The sequence below is a fragment of the Protopterus annectens genome, chromosome 1.part1, assembly GCF_019279795.1.
Source record: "Protopterus annectens isolate FY-2018-M chromosome 1.part1, PAN1.0, whole genome shotgun sequence".
NCBI classification, from domain to species: Eukaryota; Metazoa; Chordata; order Ceratodontiformes; family Protopteridae; genus Protopterus; species Protopterus annectens.
Window position 1 is genome coordinate 184,937,370 of NC_056726.1, and position 18,141 is coordinate 184,955,510.

An 18,141-nucleotide genomic window follows, 5' to 3' on the forward strand; every position below is an offset into this window, starting at 1 on the left:
TCTCGGCATAAGGGATGTGATCTGGTTCCCCCTTGCTTGTTGATGTACCAGACTACTGACATGTTGTCCGTCTGAATTGCAATTGTCCCTGGAGGAAGACAGTCGTGAAAGTGTTGCAATGCCAGGAACACCACTCTCAGCTCCAGGAAATTTATATGCAAATGTGATTCCATGCTTGACAAAGTACTTTGGACAGTCTTTCCCTGAAATAGCCCCCCCCCACCCTATCAGGGAAGCATCCGTGGTCACTGTGGCTGTGGGTTGGGGAAGAACAAAGGGATGTCCGACTACTAATTGGTCGCTGTTCAGCCACCAATTGAGATCCTTCTTGCAAAGATTTGTTAACAGAATCTCGTGTGACATGGGCAGTTGTTGGTAAGACCATTGTGCAAAGAGTAGCCACTGGAGTATCCGCATGTGCATGCTTCCTAACGGGACTGCTATCAGCGTGGCTGCCATTGTGCCTAATAGCTTCAGTATCTGGGACGCAGGAGCTTTGCTCTGGGTCAACAGACTGGACAACTGCCTTTTTAAAGATACGACTCTTGCTTGAGGCAACCAGATCCTTGAATTGACGGTGTCTAGCTCTGCTCCTATAAAGGTAATACGCTGCGAGGGCGATAACGCAGATTTTTCGAAGTTTAAGGTTATGCCCAACTGGGAACAAAGGTTGATAGTGTAGTCTCTTGCTTGGATTAGTTGATGCCTGGAGGTGGCGGTGAGGAGCCAGTCGTCCAGATATGGAAACACCCGGAATCCTAAACATCTCAGGTGAGCCGTGACCACTGCCATACATTTGGTGAACACTCTGGGGGCTGTGGTGAGACCAAAGGGCAGGGCTCTGAATTGGTAATGACTGGACCCCAGCGGGAAACGCAGGTGATCTCTGGATGATCTGGCCATTTTGATGTGGTAGTAAGCATCCTTGAGATCTACAGAGCACATCCAATCACCTGTTTCTAGGAACGGAAGTATCGATTGAAGCATGACCATCCGGAACTTTTCCTTCTTGACGAAGGTGTTGCGTTTGCTGAGGTCTAATATGGGCCTCCAGTCCCCTGTTTTCTTTGGAGCTAAAAAGAACCTTGAGTAAGTTCCGGATCCTATCTGGTCCGCCGGGACTGGCTGGATGACTCTTTCGTCTAGCAGGTTTTGAATTTCTATGGCTGCTAGCTTTCTCAGACTGGGTGGAATGTCTGGAATACTTGTACACATGGGGGGAGTTTTGTAAAGGGAATGTAGTAACCGCTGGCAATGATGCTTTTTACCCAAGAATCCATTGTAATGTTTAGCCAGGCGTTTGGGTATAAAGCCAAGTGACCCCCGACTGCCTCCAGAGAAGGACAGCCGGGCTTCCTTTCAGGAACGCTGATAGGGCTTTACCAGAGAAATGCTCCCTGTCGCCCTGGTTTTGCAGACCCCCTCTGCCATTTGGATGGCGTCTTCCATTTTTACCCCCTCCTCTGCCCCTAGAGGGGGTATCCATAGGTGTGTTCTGGAAAGCTCCTTGGGGTTTTCGGAACCACATTTTCCCACTTCGTTGCCCTTTGGGGTACGGTCTAGTTGGAGTGGAAAAACGGACTCCTACAGTAGACAGAGTCTTTCCTTCTTGTTCACACCTAGTAAGAGTCTCCTTAACTTTAGGCCCGAACAAGGCGGAACCATCGAATGGGGTATTGACGAAGGAAGATTTAAAGGCTTTTGCAAAGGAGCAAAGGCGCATCCAGGACCGTCTCCGAAGAGCTATCGCTGAGCCTGCCGCCCTACTCGATCCATCGGCAGCATAAGAAATGAGTCGCATGGATGAGTTGACTATAGAATTGAGGGTGTTGAGTTGTGCAGTCACCTTCTCAGAAACTGCATCAGCTGTGTTACCCTGTAGAGTATCTCCCAGCTCTTTAAGGAGATCTCGTTGAAGGCGGGTAAAATGGGTCAGGTAGTTGAGCGATCTCATGGAAAATGCCGCAGAACTAAATATGCATTTCCCATACCTGTCCATCGTCCTAGAATCCCTATTAGGAGGATGGACAGAAGAAGAGGTTTCTGACATCTCTTTCTTGGTGGCTGCCGCCACCACCATGGCATCAACCAGGACTCCCTTGGTAAGAAAGGCCTTGTCAGCAGGGGAAGTAATGAATTTGTTGGGCCTCTGAGGGACCAGTTCCACTGAATCAGGGGGACTCCCACGCCCTTCGAGCAACCAGATCCATCAGTTCATTGAAGGGCGGGGTAACCCAGAAGGTGGATGGTTGAGACCCAAAGGCCTTCAGGAGTACCAACTCATCCTCAGTAGGGGCAAGGGACTGCCAATCACCCCTCTGTCTTAAGATCTCCAATATGTCTGCAAATAAGACATCCTCTGAGGGGGATCGTGGGGACACTTCTGATTCCTCCAAGTCGGTAATCTGATGTCAGGGATTCCTGTGGGGAATCCAAGTGCCTCCTCTTGCACAGTCTCTTCCTAGGTACTTCATCGGTGAGAGCGTCCGGTGAAGTCCCTGTAGAGGAGGGGCCGCCCAATGGGGATACCTGAGGCCCTGGGTCTCGACGCTTGGTAGGGACCAGTGGGGAAGAGGTAGAATGAGGCCCTTTAGGGGGAGGGGAAGAAAGATCTGAGGAGGCAGTGGTCTTAGCAGACATGACCTTCCTCATGGCATCGAAGGCACCAGAATCCCGGTCCGAGAAGTCTGTCGGCTCCGAAGAGGCCGGCAGCCGTCCCCGAGCCAAGACCTCCCGGCTCCAATCCAGAGGACGGAGCCGAAGCCACCTGTACCGAAGCCCCGAGGGGAAGGGTTGGAACCGAAGTATCGGTCCGACTCTCCACCCCGGAGCCAGCGAGGGACTGTCGGCCCCGAGACTCCCCGGTCAGAACTGAGGAAATCAAGGTCGATGGAGCCGAGGGAAGTGGATCAAACCTCAGCTCCGAGGGCTCTACCAACATCGGTTCTGTCTGCCCCAGCTCCGAGAGTTCGATTGGCTTCGGAGGAGGAGAAAATAGGGCTGGAATTTCAGGCTTCGAAGCGGAAAGCATTCTGGCCTGGGCCGGGTTCTCTAACAACCTCTTAACCACTCTGTCCAGGTCCACATCAGATAGCCTCGAACAATGGGTCGAGGGATGGGTCGAAGGAGCCAAAGACGGTACCGATTGAAGAGTTGGAGACTGAGGAGTCTCCAATACTGGATCCACAACTGGGCTCCGAGGTAAACGATCGATACACAGCTCCAAGGGCTGTGGAGCCAATGAATGAACCATACCAGAGGAGCTCGGAGCCGATGACTTGGGCTCCAAGGACCCCTTGGACGACTTCGACCCCTTCGAAGCCTTGGAAGAAAGGTCAGCCTTGTCCAGCGTAGCCTGAAATTCAGGCTTCAGGAGTCCCCTATCCACCAGCTTCCTGCACCTTTCCAAAAGAACCCTGGCGCTAAAGGAGTGGCAGATAGAGGACACCTCCTGCAAATGAACAGAACCCAAACAGTACACGCAGGTGGAGTGGTTGTCTGTAACAGACATTTTTTGACCACACTCACACCTTTTAAATCCAGACTTTTGCTTTTCTGACATACTGTACAATAGAAATTCAGATCCCTGAATCTCAATATTAAGCCAAAAATATAACTACACACCAAGTTATCTAAGTATCTTAATATTAATTATTATAGCTATTAACTATGCACTCTACAGGATATATATTTCTAAGTTATTTAAAGTGACACAAGAAAGAAGCGCACACACAAAGAGCTGACAGAGCCCTGTCACACCCAAACAGGTAAGAAAGGCCTAGAAAAACCTTTAAGAGAAAAACACTTCAAAAATTTACTAAATCTACCCGAACTAACTAACACTAATTCTATAGTAATTCCACATCTATTTTAACAATATAAAGATAGAAAGTTTCCTAAATATTCTCTATAAATACAGAAAATTGTCACTGGCCCGAGCTTCCTCCGACGAGCTGTAGATCTGTTGCAGCGGCAAACTAGATCTGGGGATTTACAGTAGAGCATCATGGGATACACACTAGGTCTCGAGCTTCTCTGAGAGTTTGAGCTTGAAAAGCGGCCGACTCGGAGCCGAGGGATCGGCTCTGAACCCACGTGTAAGAACAAAATGGCAAGATAGAACAACTTCACATCATTGGACTCCTACAGCAGACAGCGTCTTTCCATCTTGCTCACACTGGTAAGCGTTTCCTTCACATTCGGTCCAAAAAGGGATGAACCATAAAAGGGGGCGTTAACAAAGGATGACTTATAGGGCTGCACAAAGGAACATAAGCGCATCCAGGACTATCTCATAAGAGCAGTTCCTGTACCAGCTGCCCTGCTCGTTCTATCAGCTACATACAAAATCAGACACATGGAAAAGTTTATGAGGGAATTTAGGGTAGCAAGCTGGGAAGTTACCTTGTCTGAGACCCCCGCAGCTACTGCACCCTGTACAGTATCTCCTAACTCCTTAAGGAGATCTCTGTGTAGTCTATTAAAATGTGTAAAACAGTTCAGGGATCGAAGAATAAAGGCTTCTGAACTAAATATGCGCTTTCCATACCTGTCCATGATCCTAAAATACTTATTAGGAGGATGAACAGATGTGGATGTCTCTGGCAATTCCTTTTTGGTGGCTGCTGCCACCACCACAGCATCAATGGGTACTCCTTTGGTAAGGAAAGCCCTGTCCTGGGGTGACGTTTTGAATTTGTTAGGCCTCCATGGGACAGGTTCCATGGTATCCGGGGAGTCCCACACCTTTCGAAAAAGAAAGTCTATCAGTTCATCAAACGGCGGAGTCACCCAAGAGGTGGAGGGTTGAGACCCGAAGGCCTTCAGGAGTACTGACTCATCATCAATAGGGTTACTGAGCTTCCAGCCACCCCTATGTTTCAGTATTTCCAAGATATCATCGAAAGAGACAACTTCAGAGGGGGACCGTGGGGACCCTTCTGACTCATCTAAGTCAGTATCTGTTGTGATGGATTCCTGTGGAGAATCCAGAGGCTTCCTTTTGCAAAGCCTCTTCCTGGGAACCTCCTCAGTGGGAGCTTTTGGGGAGGTCCTGGAAGAGCAGGGCTCACCCAATGGGACGACCTGAGGCTCTGAGTCTCTACGCTTTTGAGGGATCAGTGAAGCAGAGGCAGATGCAGGAGCTTTAGGGGAGGAGGTTGCTGGTACCAACGATGTGGATGCCCAAGGGGACAATGCTCTCCTTGTGGATATGAAGGCCCCCCCAGCTCTGATCCGAGGAAACACCTGGATCCACAGAAACAGGCAGTCTTTGCGGCACCGAAGCAGTGGGCTCCGAGCCTGAGGTAGGTGCTGAACTCACCCTGAGCCGAGGTAGGTGCTGAACTCACCCCGAGCCGAGGCCCCAAGAGGCAAAGTCGGAAAAGAAAGTTCAGTATGACTATCCTCTCCGGACCCGACTGGTGACTGTTGGCTCCTAGACTCTAAGGTTGGCACCAAAGAAGTCAGAGCAGTCGGAACTGATAGACCTGGTAGGCGTATCGGCTCCGGCGGTTCCACAATCATCTGCTTCAAACACTCCGGCTCCAAAACTTCAGATCGAATCAGAGGAACAGTAGAAATGGGCTGGGTCCTGGTCAGTTCCGAAGCCAAAAGGGTCAGCCCCGACAGAATTTTTGCTAGAGCCTGGGTCTGCAGGAGCCTCTACACCACTCGATCCACATCCTTATCAGATAGTCTTGAGGACCGGGAAGAAGCTATAGAAGAGGCCACTGACTGCAGGATTGGAGACTTTAGAGTAGGAGATACCAGTTCCAGTATCAGGGACCAGCTCCTACTAACAAAAACCTCCGGTTCCGTAGGCAATGGAGCTGAGGTGGTAGTCCGACTTGGTCTGGATGTCGATGAGCTGTTCTTCGGCTCCGACCCAGAAGACAAGCTAGAAGACAAAGTCTTGGATGATTTTGCAGGGTTGTCCTTATCCAAAGAATCTTGAAAGAAGGACTTCAATAATCCCCTGGCTGTTAATTTGCTCCTACGTTCGTGGAGAACACGAGAGCTAAATGAATGACAGATGGCACAATTCTCCTGAAGGTGAACCTCACCTAAACAATAAACACAACTCCATGTGACCATCTGTAATAGACATCTTTTGTCCAAATTTGGGACACTTTTTGAATCCAGACTTAGCTTTCTCTTGTTGAGACATGGCTATACAATAAAATAACAATCAACAGGCAAAGCACACTATATGATTGACTATGGAGAAAACACACAATACTATATATATATATATATATATATATATATATATATATATATATATACATATATATATATAGATAGATAGAATAGCCCCAATAAAAAATAACAGGGCTCTAACTCTATAAATATTTAAGCACTACTGCACACACTATATGGCTAGCTATGAAAAGCATACAATACTATATATGTATAAGACAGCCCTAATAAAACAACCGGGCTCTAAGTTCTATAATTTCTAACACTACCGTACACAGAAAAAAGCAACTACTGCCCCTAAAAAAAAAAAATCCGGGCTCAAGCTTAACATGCACTATTTCCAACTCTACAGCACACACTATAACGATAGGGAGAAAAAAATTTTAACAAAACAACTCTAACTCAAACGAGCTGTTATAAATCGACCTAGAAGAACAAATAATCCACACTCTAAGTTTTAACTATCTAACACTCACTAGAAACTAAGAAAACAGCAAGAGCTATAAAAAAATATCTAGGAATATAATAACTATTGAGAAATATAAAGAAATTTTCAATAATACTGGCCAGAGCTGTCGAAGAACTCCTGATCTGTTGCAGCGGCAAACGAGATCTGGGGGAAGCACCACTGCATCATGAGATAGGCAATAGGCCACGAGCTGCTTGAAGACCTCGAGCTTTTGTATTTGGCCGAGTCGGAGCCGAGGATCGGCTCCAAACCCATCAGTGAGAATGGGGGCGAAATAGAACTTCACATCAGTGAATTTTCATTGAGTAGTATGACAAGCCACTGTTAAGTAATTCACACAAGAACTACTGGAATGAGTACAGAAAATGGATATAGCTTTCTGGAAAGGCACCAGATGGAAAATCTCTTCCATTTGGAAATTTAAGACTTTCTAGTATTAAATCCCCAAAGGGGTACTTATCTAAAAGCTAGCAGCAACACAAGTAATCCGGCGCAGACCAAAGTAGGCGTCAACCTTCTGAATGGCGGCAGAAAATTTCTGAGGATTGTATGTGCGGACATCCTTTTATGGCTGATGTTGTCAGAACATGTACTTGCAGTAGCTAAAAGCTGTTGTATACTGGCCAGATGTCAGATCGTTGGGCAGAAGACTATTCCCATATGTAAAGAATACTGCAACACTGAATAGGACATCTAGTAGCTCCTCTCTGTGTGACAGTTAGTGACAGCTCAAAACTCAATTAGGAATTCGCAACTATTGCACAGCAAACTCTTATCAAAAGACTAACTCCTTAAAAGGACTAAAACCCAAACAGTAAATACCTCTAGTATGGTTATAAGTGGATAACATATTATTACCACATACTTTATTACTGCCATACAAGATACCAAGTATATTCGACCGCAACATATCCCACTACCTGTTGGAGTACAACACATTGTCTGATGGTAAAGAGAGACAATTAAGACCATCAACTCTTTCCTTTGAATGCATACAACATTCATCCTCCCTTCTCCCTACTTGTCCCATACACTTCCCGAATTCATATATGCACAGATTTTTACTTGGCTAATAACCCGTGAGTCTTTCTAAGCTTTGCCAAGGTTTTCAAAAAGAATAATGATGTCCTATATCCAAATAGGACACTGAAGGCCAGGCATTTACAAGCTACCCCTATCCATAAGGGACATGGGCACCCCATCCACTGGTCTACACTGTGCTTAAATTGGGTAATAGATGAACTCAGCTTCACATGGATGGGAAGCTTGTTCCATAGGACAGGCAGTCTGTGGGACTCCTCTGTCTTGCCAGCATGTTCTGTTTAAGTCACAGAGAAAATTCAAGCCCCTAGACCTTATACCTCTGGTACTGTCTGACTTATGAATGAACATGCAGGAAATTCATATGTGTGGGTTTGCAGATGCCTTGTAAGCCAGGCATAGATCACCCTATACCAATCTAAAGGTGACTGAGTACAGGGAAAGGGCTTTAAGTCTCGCTGTGTAAGGCAGGTTTGTTACACCTTGTATTCTTTTTATTTATTTGACATTTGTTTATAGTCCAACTGGGCAAATGCCCATTTTCAGTGGAGGCCCGGGGAGAAAAGCTACAACTGAAACAAAACAAAACATAACATAAAAAATGTCTAGTATAAAGTACAGTAATTGAAAACACAATACAAATGAATACATATTCCACACAAAAACATTTAAAAATACATATAATGGCAAAGCATTTACATACAATGGATAACACAAGATTTGCTTACAGTGTTGTGAGTTAGGTAGATATTTCAATCTATTCTGTAAAAAATAAACACTGTCTAAGGTATTACAGAGAAGTTAAGATAGTTGATTATTTATTACATGGATCCGAGGAGGAAAATTAGGATGAGAGTAATTGGAGTTGGCAGAGTCTCCAGACAGAAAATGTAGGATAGAGCTACGAAGGAAATAAGTGAAATGAATTAGGATTGTTATACATCATTTTTTTGTAAGGAACCTCTGAGCTGGCTCTAGTTGCTGCATATGCCTGGTCAGTTATGTACCGAAGGGAGCACTGTTTATGACTGGTCTGATAACGGCAGTGTACAGTAGGACAATGACATCTGACCTACATGCCATACCCTTACAAGATGCGCAACATGAAAGGATTTCTTCACCACTGTGGTCACATGGTTGTCAAAGGTAAGGCTACTGTCTACATGCGTACCTAGATCCCTGACTACTGGGTCAACTCTTAGGGGCATAGAATCAACATGGTTATTACCCAGGATGGTTGACTTTCCAAGTTCTGAAATTATGCATTTCTTAACAATGAGTTTAAGACCATAGCTTTGGCACCATTTGACAGTCAGAGACGGGACTTCTTGAAGAATTCTAGTGTGTGTTGCGGAGTCGATAATACCTGGCTTGCAATTATCTGCAAACTTAACCATAAACCTTCAGTGTTTCTACTTCAGAGAAATAGATGCCAAAAAGGAGCAGGTCCAGTAACAAGCCCTGGGGACTCCACTAGAGATTAGCCTCTTGGTAGAGGTGGCCTCACCTATTTTGACCTCCTGGATCCTATCAGTGAGCCAGCTAGCTATCTAGCAGGTGATAAAAGGGCTTCTACTTAATTTAATAAACTTGCCTTTAATGCCTGAGAGGGGTACTGTATCAAAAGCCTTGACCAAGTAGAGGTAAGCTGTCTGCATATTTTTACCCTCATCCACTGCTTTGTTGACCCTCTCAAAGAAGTCCACCAGATTTAATATTCATGACCTTCATTTAACAAAGCTGAACTGTGATGGGTCCAGGGTATTTATGTCCTTGTTTATTGTGTCCATGATGATTTTTTCTACAGCCTTGCATATGAAGCTGGTGAGACTTATGGGCCTGTAGTTACCCCTATCGGTGGTTGGACCTCTCTTGTACAGGGGAATGACTGTAGCCGTCTTCCATTACTTGGGCACAAAACCTGACTGTAAGCTCCAGTTGAAAAGTGATTCAAGTGGACCAGAGAGGTCATGTTTCATGCTACTTAGTTAAGCATCCTGGGATGCTATTGTGGGCCCATCAATGGGCCCTGGGATGTTATCAGGACCCACTGATGCAGTGTTTCGGGCCTTGGAAAGTGCAATGATGACCTGTACCCTAAGTAATGGTTGGGGAGATTGGAGTATATGGTATTTTTTTTGACTATCGGGGGAGTGGTGGAGAAATCTGAGCTGAACATGTCAGCCAAAAGGATCGCAATGGCCTCCGGTTCAGTGTGTGTGATGCCATTTACAATATATGTTCTGTGCATTGTTGCACATTTCCCTTAACATTACAGAAATAACTGTAGAAAAATCTGTGGTTGTCTTTTGTCTGGGAAGCTATTCTTTCTTCAAATTTAGCTTCTGAAGTAAAAACCCTCTTATCTACCTGTTCAGATTGGTCAGGGGCCTTTTAGTACATTGGGCTTTCTCCCTCCTACACTTGACCAAGATTCTTTTCTTTTGTTGTATAACTGACTGATATTGTGATTTCATGGTGGCTTGTCTTTTCAGTTTGTCTTAATCTTAATAAAAGTGGACACAGCTCGCTCTACACAGCTATCAATATGGTTGAACAGGGATGTTGTAAATAGGTCAACATATGCTATTGTGTTTATGGGGCTTGGGGTGCTTGGAATTTAGCCAAGGTGTTGTTTAGTACTGAGAGTTTAGCCTTGGAATAGTTACTTTTTGGTTTCTCCATGTCTCCAGATTTAATTTTTATTTCAAGCAATAGTACCTTATGGTCAGATCCGATGAGCGAGGACATTACACTGGGTGAGGAGCTTTGATCCCCCATATTCGTGAGTACAAGGTGAAGTAGGTTTGTACCCCTGGTAGGAGAATGGGCCAACTGTTCCAGGATGTTGGTATTAATGAAGTTTAGGAATCGCTGGACTTGTGCATTAAAAGTGGTGTAGATTCCCAATCTATAGAGGGGTAGTTGAGATCCTCCATGATCATACTGGGTTGAACAGTGAGGGGACTATAGTATATTAAGACAGGTAGTATTGGTTTCTTGGGACATGGAGTGGGACCTGTTAGTTGCAAGGATATGGTATGAGAGAACATGTTTATGATGAGTTGCACATGTATGAGTTCCAGTGGGTCACACACTAACTAATTTGGATGTGAGGTTGTTTTTAATACACACCGAGTCTCCTCCACTTTTTGTTCCCTCCTGTGCAGCAGCTGGTCTAAAGGTGCGAAAAGCATTATAACCTTGCACTGCTGAGGTACTCTCCACGACTTTAAATCATGTCTGTATTACTAAGCAGATGTCTATATTCTCTACGGAGAGGAAGGCTCGCAGGGAGTGGAGATTCTTGTTAAGACCTCTAGCATTAAGCAGTACCACCGTCAGATATTCCTTCATAGGTTCAGTTAAGTCTGGAGGTTTATCAGTTTGGCATCATCTAAAAAGACACTGTGAAGGTGGAAAAGGTCTTTGTCAATATCTAAAAACCTACAAGGGATAAGTGCAGACCATCCCTGGCAAAGAAGCATGGTCTGTCAGCCATGTCCACAAAAATTGTACTCCCTGTTGGTAACGTGGCATCATTCTTGCAGAAGATAGTATGCTGTTCAGTGCTAGGTTCATACTTGCCTGATACACAATCAGCAAGCTCGATCATGTCTCACTTCAAATAGTCAAGGGAGGAAAGTCTCAGGTGATTAACACACACATATGGACTATGACAGAGTCATACTGGTACCTGTGGTTCAATGACACTAGTGCCCATGTGACCTGATTGATCCTAGCCCCAGAAAAGGCAGCTAACTGCAACTGTCTCCTTACTCAGCCTGGTGAGTGGGACATTGATGTGCCTTACTACAGAATCACCAATGACCAGGAAAATTGGCTGCATACTGCTTTGCCTTAAGGGCTAAGCAATAGAGGCACTGGATAGAGTGTTACTATGTGTAGCCATTGATGGTGTTTTAGCAGACTGTTTACATGATGGCGGAGGACCTTTTCTATTGTGTTGTGCAGGAAGTCTTAGTGTTTTAGGAAGGTTATCTGTAAGTGCCCCAGCATAAGTAGTTTTCTGTTAAGGGTCTTTACCCTGTGCAGCAGGTTTGGTGCAAGTGTTACTGACAACTTCTATAGGATTAGTTTCATTTGTATGAGACAGTTTTGCCTCCAGCATTAAAGTGTATTTCACCTCTTGCAGACTTTATCTGTTTTAAGAAAAAGTGGGTTGCCAGTGTACATGAGAAAATTGCTACAATGTCTCAGAATACTCTTCTCAAGCAGACTGGTTACAGAGAGAGAGAGTCACAAAGTGCATATCCTTGGTTACTGATCTAATACGGGGGAGGTGAGGGAAAATTAAATATTGAACAAATCAATAACATAAGGAACTTAATGAGCAATGTTCACAGATGCATAAACTAGATGCTCCAGTAGTTTTAAAAAATCTGCCTAGACAGTAATGGTATTTTAAGGAAAACTTACCTTGCGAGAGATTAGCATCTACACAGACTACAAGGGGAACTACGCTACAAGATATGTGTGTCTATACAGATCACTGCTGGGCACTGCTAACAGGATAGTGAAAGTTCTAACTAAAGACTGTAAAAAAAGATCAAAAAGTATATATATATTTAACAAAGAAACAATTAATGCAGCTGTGACAAAAACAATGAAAAAACAAGTGCCACAGCACTGAACATGGTAATGTGTGTCTACACTTGCTCATAAGTTATGACCCAAGCATTGTGCAACTGCGAAGCTTAAATAGCGGCGGAGATTCGAAACAAAAACGCAAAGTCTTGTGGCCAATCAAAAACAGCACGCTCTTCTCTCTTTTATACAATCATGCGCCAAAAAATGACTCTGGTAACCTCTACTCCTACTAAAGTGGAACCAAGGTAGTTCTAACTAAAGAATATAAAAAGGTAAAAAACTGCAGATATTCAACACAGAAATACAAAAGGAATGCAGCTGTGACAAAAACATTGTGAAAAACAAGTTCCAAAACAGTGCAGAGTTTAGCAGAAACCAGCAACACTCTTCTTTCTCAAGTGGCCTGGTCACTAAATGTAAACAAATGCCTCAGGCACAGAGATTCAAACTGTAAACAAGCTAGCCCTATAGCCAATAAAATAAAGGCACAATTAGAATTACACCAATAATACCCAGCTCAGAAAGGTGTAGGCTATACTCTCCTGTGACAAGAGGGTAGACCACAAACCTTCCTAATGTAAAATAACAGGTTTGGAGCCTGTGTGTAAACCAGAACAAAGACACATTTAGAATAACAGACAACATAAGCCTTCAACCAGCAATTCCCAACTCAAATACTTAAATCAGAATTAAGAGGCTTATAATAACTGTTCCAATGTAATCAGGTTACTAAAAAGAAATGCAGCAGATTAAATGCAACTGAACACTTTTAAGAATGTGCAGCAAAAAGTTAAATGAGAGGGTAGATGGCGCTTACAGTAAGTTATCTACATTTCCTTTCCATTCCTTCATGTTCAAAGTGACCACTTCATGTCTCACCGGTATAATACTGTGCCCACATATCATGCCTCATTGCCCCATCCCTTTTGACCTCTAATGAAAAGAGCTTCAGCTCTTCTAATATTTGACCAAAGTCTTACCTCTCCATCCCACACACCCTTTTGGTGGTTTTGTTATGGGATCTTTCCAGCAGCCTGAACTATCTTTCCTTACATGGCCTCCAGACCTGCATGCAGCACTCAGGCTGTGATCTGGCTAAGGCCTGGTACGGTAGAGGCATTACTCCTTTTTTCTGAAGTCTATGGTCTAAACGAAACAAGCATTTTACCTACCTGGTCATCTCCTGTTACTCTGTTGGCATAATCTATGTAATAAACAACTCCACTCCTTTTCCTGATTTATTGTAAACAGTTCTACACCAGGGCTATCATGACCCAATGTCACCAACCTGAGTATATTACAATGAACCTGAGCTGCCATCTTGCAGTCTACTTGGCAAGCTTTTCCAAGTCTTTCCCTAGACTTCCACGTCCTTCATCACTGCACTTGTTTTTTAATTTTTGTTTATTCCATGAAATACCTTCATAACTCAGGACAGTTTCTGTACTACACTTTGCTGGTACCATAAATAAAGCCGCAATCACTGTTTCATCTATTCCCCATGCATTTTTCAAATAGTTGCATACTTTACTCATGCACTGTATTTTGATTTGGAATGCTTTTCCAATCCTGATATCCATTACTTTTTTTTTTTATTCCATAAACATTCTTCTCTCCAAACTTACTGGCTGCTTACTCACTTTACAACTCTTCCTTGCAAGCCATTAAGCACCAGCTCATTGTATTCACCTTAACTAACAAAAAAACTTGCAACCAAAAAACAGCAGCTATAAATACTGAAACCAAGAAGCATTACCATGCAACTGCAGCAGCTATTATGTTCTCATCTCCTGGTGAACATCCACATTTCCCACTGGCTGCATTTTAGGCATATGAATTAAGTTAGGTTACACCTAACTTCTAATTCATATTTACAATTACATCATCATGCAGACTTGCTTGTCGCAACACCACACAACCACTTCAAGTGCATTCTCCCAGTCTTTCCTGAACCAGTGGGCTAGAGCAAAAAACTCCTTTAAACCCTCTTTTTTACCATGGAAAGTATAAGTGAATGCCATTCCTCATAAGAATTCAGAGAATATGTTTAAGTCACAAACACATTTCCAAGTTAAGGTACACTTTGGCAATATAACTACTCCTCCAGAAGAAAATAAAAAAAAAAAACTTACTCTAGAAGAATGGTATTCATTTCCTGGGTGAAGAATTTCTTCCGACCTTCTTCATCAAACAGTTTTGCAGCCTGTGAAAAACAGTCAATACATGCACATTCAGCACTTTACTACCACAAAATATATATAATTGTGGACTATTATTTATTGCACTTCTTTCACATTTTCTTTAGGGATCGTAAGAAGATGAAAGAATGTGTCAAGAACTTCTAATACTTTTGACCTGAAACAATGAGAAAAAAAATTTTGAAAGTGTCTAAAATTTTGCTATGCAAGAACTTACTATAAAGGTGCATCTTGTTGCTTTCCATCATTTTTACCAGAATAGCAATGGTATTATACTAATTTCAGCCCCATCCTTAGACGAACTCAGAAGGAATCTGCAAAATGACTATGAATTATTGAAGAGCTGGTTATAAAACCACAAATTAGTTATTAACTGTAATAAATCTACATCTATTACTTTTGCTAGACTATCAAAAGCTCACTTTAAACCCAGGTCTTCAAACAAAAGTTCCATATGGAAATTCAACCCCAACAGTCTTCTACAAACTATCAAATATCTTGGACTACACTTAGAACAATAATTCACCTTGGTATCTCATTCAAATGCTAAAAACCTTAAAGCTAAACTCTGTATACAAATACGTACACCTCCCTGGTTTTGAAACTTCAGGATCCTTATAAAAATTAAACTTGAACCAGTATGACCTTCTCACCCTGTATATGTACATACAGCTCAGATATTATGTATAGCAAGTGTTTCAGTATGAGAAGGAAGGTGGACCAGTTGTTTCTGTCCCTTGCACACACATTACTTATTGCTTACAGACTGCAACGTTTTGTCCCTGGACATGCAACTAAATGTTGGAAATCCTCTCACCTAAAGCTCACTCCACTGCAAGAGCAGCTGCCTCTTTTTTGCTTAAAGAATGCGTTCATTGTGGACATGTGTGATGAACACTTAGGTTTTCAGAACTGATCTTCACACCAAGCATCAGCGTCTCAACAGTGATGTTGGGAATCCAACTACATTTGAAGTCACTACTCATGTTCTCAACTGAGGTGACTGCTCATGTAAGATCACCACCTTTCCATATTTACACAGGACAGTCCTTACTTTGGCAATTGCATCCTGTATATAAACATGAAAAATTGTAAAATGTCCTGAGATTTCAGGACAAAAAAATATATATTTTTTCCTTTAAATGTTGCATAATACAAACATTTAAACGTTAAATGAAACAGCATAAGAGACTCAAATGCTACAAGACTGAACTTTTAATTTGTCCACAAAATGGCATACATTCCTTTTGCACCATTTGAGAGTATGGATTGTTCTGCAAAATCTCATTTTCGTAAAAGAAAAGGTCCAACTTTGAGCATCAGAAAAGGTGGTAAACTTAGTGCTTATGTGATCCCCCAATTTCTTTTTTTCCCCACTTATTTGTAAAACAAGTAAATCCACTAGGCATTCATCACTTTGGCCTTCTTTGTTAAAATGCTGGATCTTTTCACCCAGGAAGTTACTGCTTGACATTCAGCAAAGTCAAAGACACTAAAGGAAGGACCCTTAATAGTGGATAAACCAGATGCACTCTAGTCACATCAGTTGGTCTGTTAGGGTCACTGCTTGACAAGTCAAGAATATTCTTCTTTCCTGTACTCTGTGGGTAACTGTATCTTGTACTTCAGGTAAATTCACACTGCTCTAATACTTGTTTAGCTATATAGTGTCAAACTGATGCTGCTTAATTTACAAGAAGGTGCTTGCTGGTATCATCCACATAAAAAGACATGGTCTGTATGTGCTTTTGTAGTCAACAAGTTAAGTCACAGCATACAAATATTTTTGGGCAGAGGACTGTACAAACAAAAATATTGAATTCTGGTTGACAGATCAAGTGAGATTGTCCTGTAGCTCCATCTGATACATTAACGATGTGTCTGTAGTATCTGATTCAAGTCTGGGACTCCAGATGTAGAATGTTTGCTTTTTTTTTGGCATTTCTTAGCTCTTAAAGTTCTAGACTTAAACTTACAACTCCCTCACAACGAGGGGATCCAAACTGATACATGCATTTCCTCCACTACTTTTCATTCAGAATATGTTAAAAGAATGATAATGAAGGGTCCTTCTCTTGGTATAATCTCCATTTTACAGAGGATCTATAGTGTACATACATGAGATTTTGCAGGACTTTTGCCTTCCCTTGTACTACTGATGTAGCTGAAGTGGGTGCCCCCAAGTTGTTTCCCATCCCCTCTCCAAGCCAGCCTTTACTAACCATTATTTAAGCCTGAAGGTAACCACACTCTGTTACGGAGGCAAGAAGAGCTGATGGGTTGTGTTGTCCCCTAGCATACTGAAGGGACAATCTGTCTGTACAGTCATCTCAGCTGGCCATGGGTGATCCGGAAACCACAGTCTTGTACCTTTCTGGTTGGCAGAAAGTATGATTCAGGCATGGAACACTTTTATCTTAAAGAATGTTTCATCTTCTATGTTAGGGCTCTGGGTTCTCGGTTTATCTCATTTGCCTTGGGTCCAATCCTCCTTGCTGAACAGATTAGTGGTGGAGGTTTTGAGCCTCTCTAAGTCTTACATTAGGGAGGAATTTTCTTTGTGTCTGTGGCTACTAAAATGAGCTTCCATTATGATGTGATGAAAGCTGTATTTAGGGTAGCAGGCTTTGCTGTCTACCTATACAAAAGGCCATCCCCCACTGGTAATGCAATTATTACCTTGGATGTTCCTTTTAGAGGAGAGTGTTTTGTTTTTGGCAGGGGTGTCCATCTTCTGCACAGCACCTTTCCTGGTGGAAGACAGGCCATTCACTGTTTTGTAGTGGGAGAAGAGTCTACTTAACTGCCTTCTGCATTCATTCTTATAAAGAAAAACAAGGAGAAATATACTTTACTAACAGAAATTATAGGAACACAGCGGGTGATACATTACCCTTCAGAGAATAAGCATGGATTTTAAAATGGATTTTCCTGGACGTTTGGATTAACATGAACCTTATTTTGCTGGATATAGTGCTTTAATATCCATTCTGCGCCTGTTAAGGGAGAACAGAGTACATAACTTCTTCCCCACTGTCGGAGACATAAAAAATACATACATCAATGTGAGGGGAAAAAAATGGTGTGTAACTCAGAATGTTAGACCAGTGACAAAGATCTGTGAGACAGAGAGAAAGAGAGAGAGTGAATAATGTGTGTGAAAACCTGGACAGCAAGGTTCATGGCATTAATGTAAAAGTGAAGATCCCTTCCAAATGACAGCATTACAAACAGTGTTCATTTAGGAGTAAAGAAAAGATAACATTAGTTCAAGTCTTCATGTGATGAGATCATTTCAGGGCTGTCCATTCTATGCTGTAAATTTGACTCCCTTTATCAGTTAGCTGTAATTTTGTGGAGGTCTAGCAACATCTACGTTTGTCAGCATGTGAAGGTCTGGGCTGCTTCAGCTGTTTTAAATGCTGCCCTCTTCCTCGAGGTATCTTGATATTCTCACTTTGAAAACTGTCTGCAATCTTTTAAGAGACTCAGGCTAGCCCTCCACATGACTGGACTTAAGTTGGATTCACCATTGAGGCCCAAACTGGTGAAAAGTCCCACTAGCAGCCAAAGAACTTGGGGTGGGTCTTTTTTTTTTCCCAAGCTCTCCTAATGCGAAAC

The 18,141-nt window shown here is 42.8% G+C and overlaps 1 protein-coding gene across 4 annotated transcripts in view; it reads right to left on the reverse strand.

The window, feature by feature from the left end:
- The window catches only part of UBN2 (ubinuclein 2), a 2,968,476-nt gene that overhangs the window by 1,814,456 nt on the left and 1,135,879 nt on the right, over positions 1–18,141 (reverse strand). For all 4 annotated transcript variants that reach the window (XM_044074031.1, XM_044074022.1, XM_044074006.1 and 1 more), the window contains one exon: positions 14,455–14,525. In XM_044074031.1, coding sequence (XP_043929966.1) covers positions 14,455–14,525 — 71 coding nt within the window. The remainder of the gene's footprint in view (positions 1–14,454; positions 14,526–18,141) is intronic.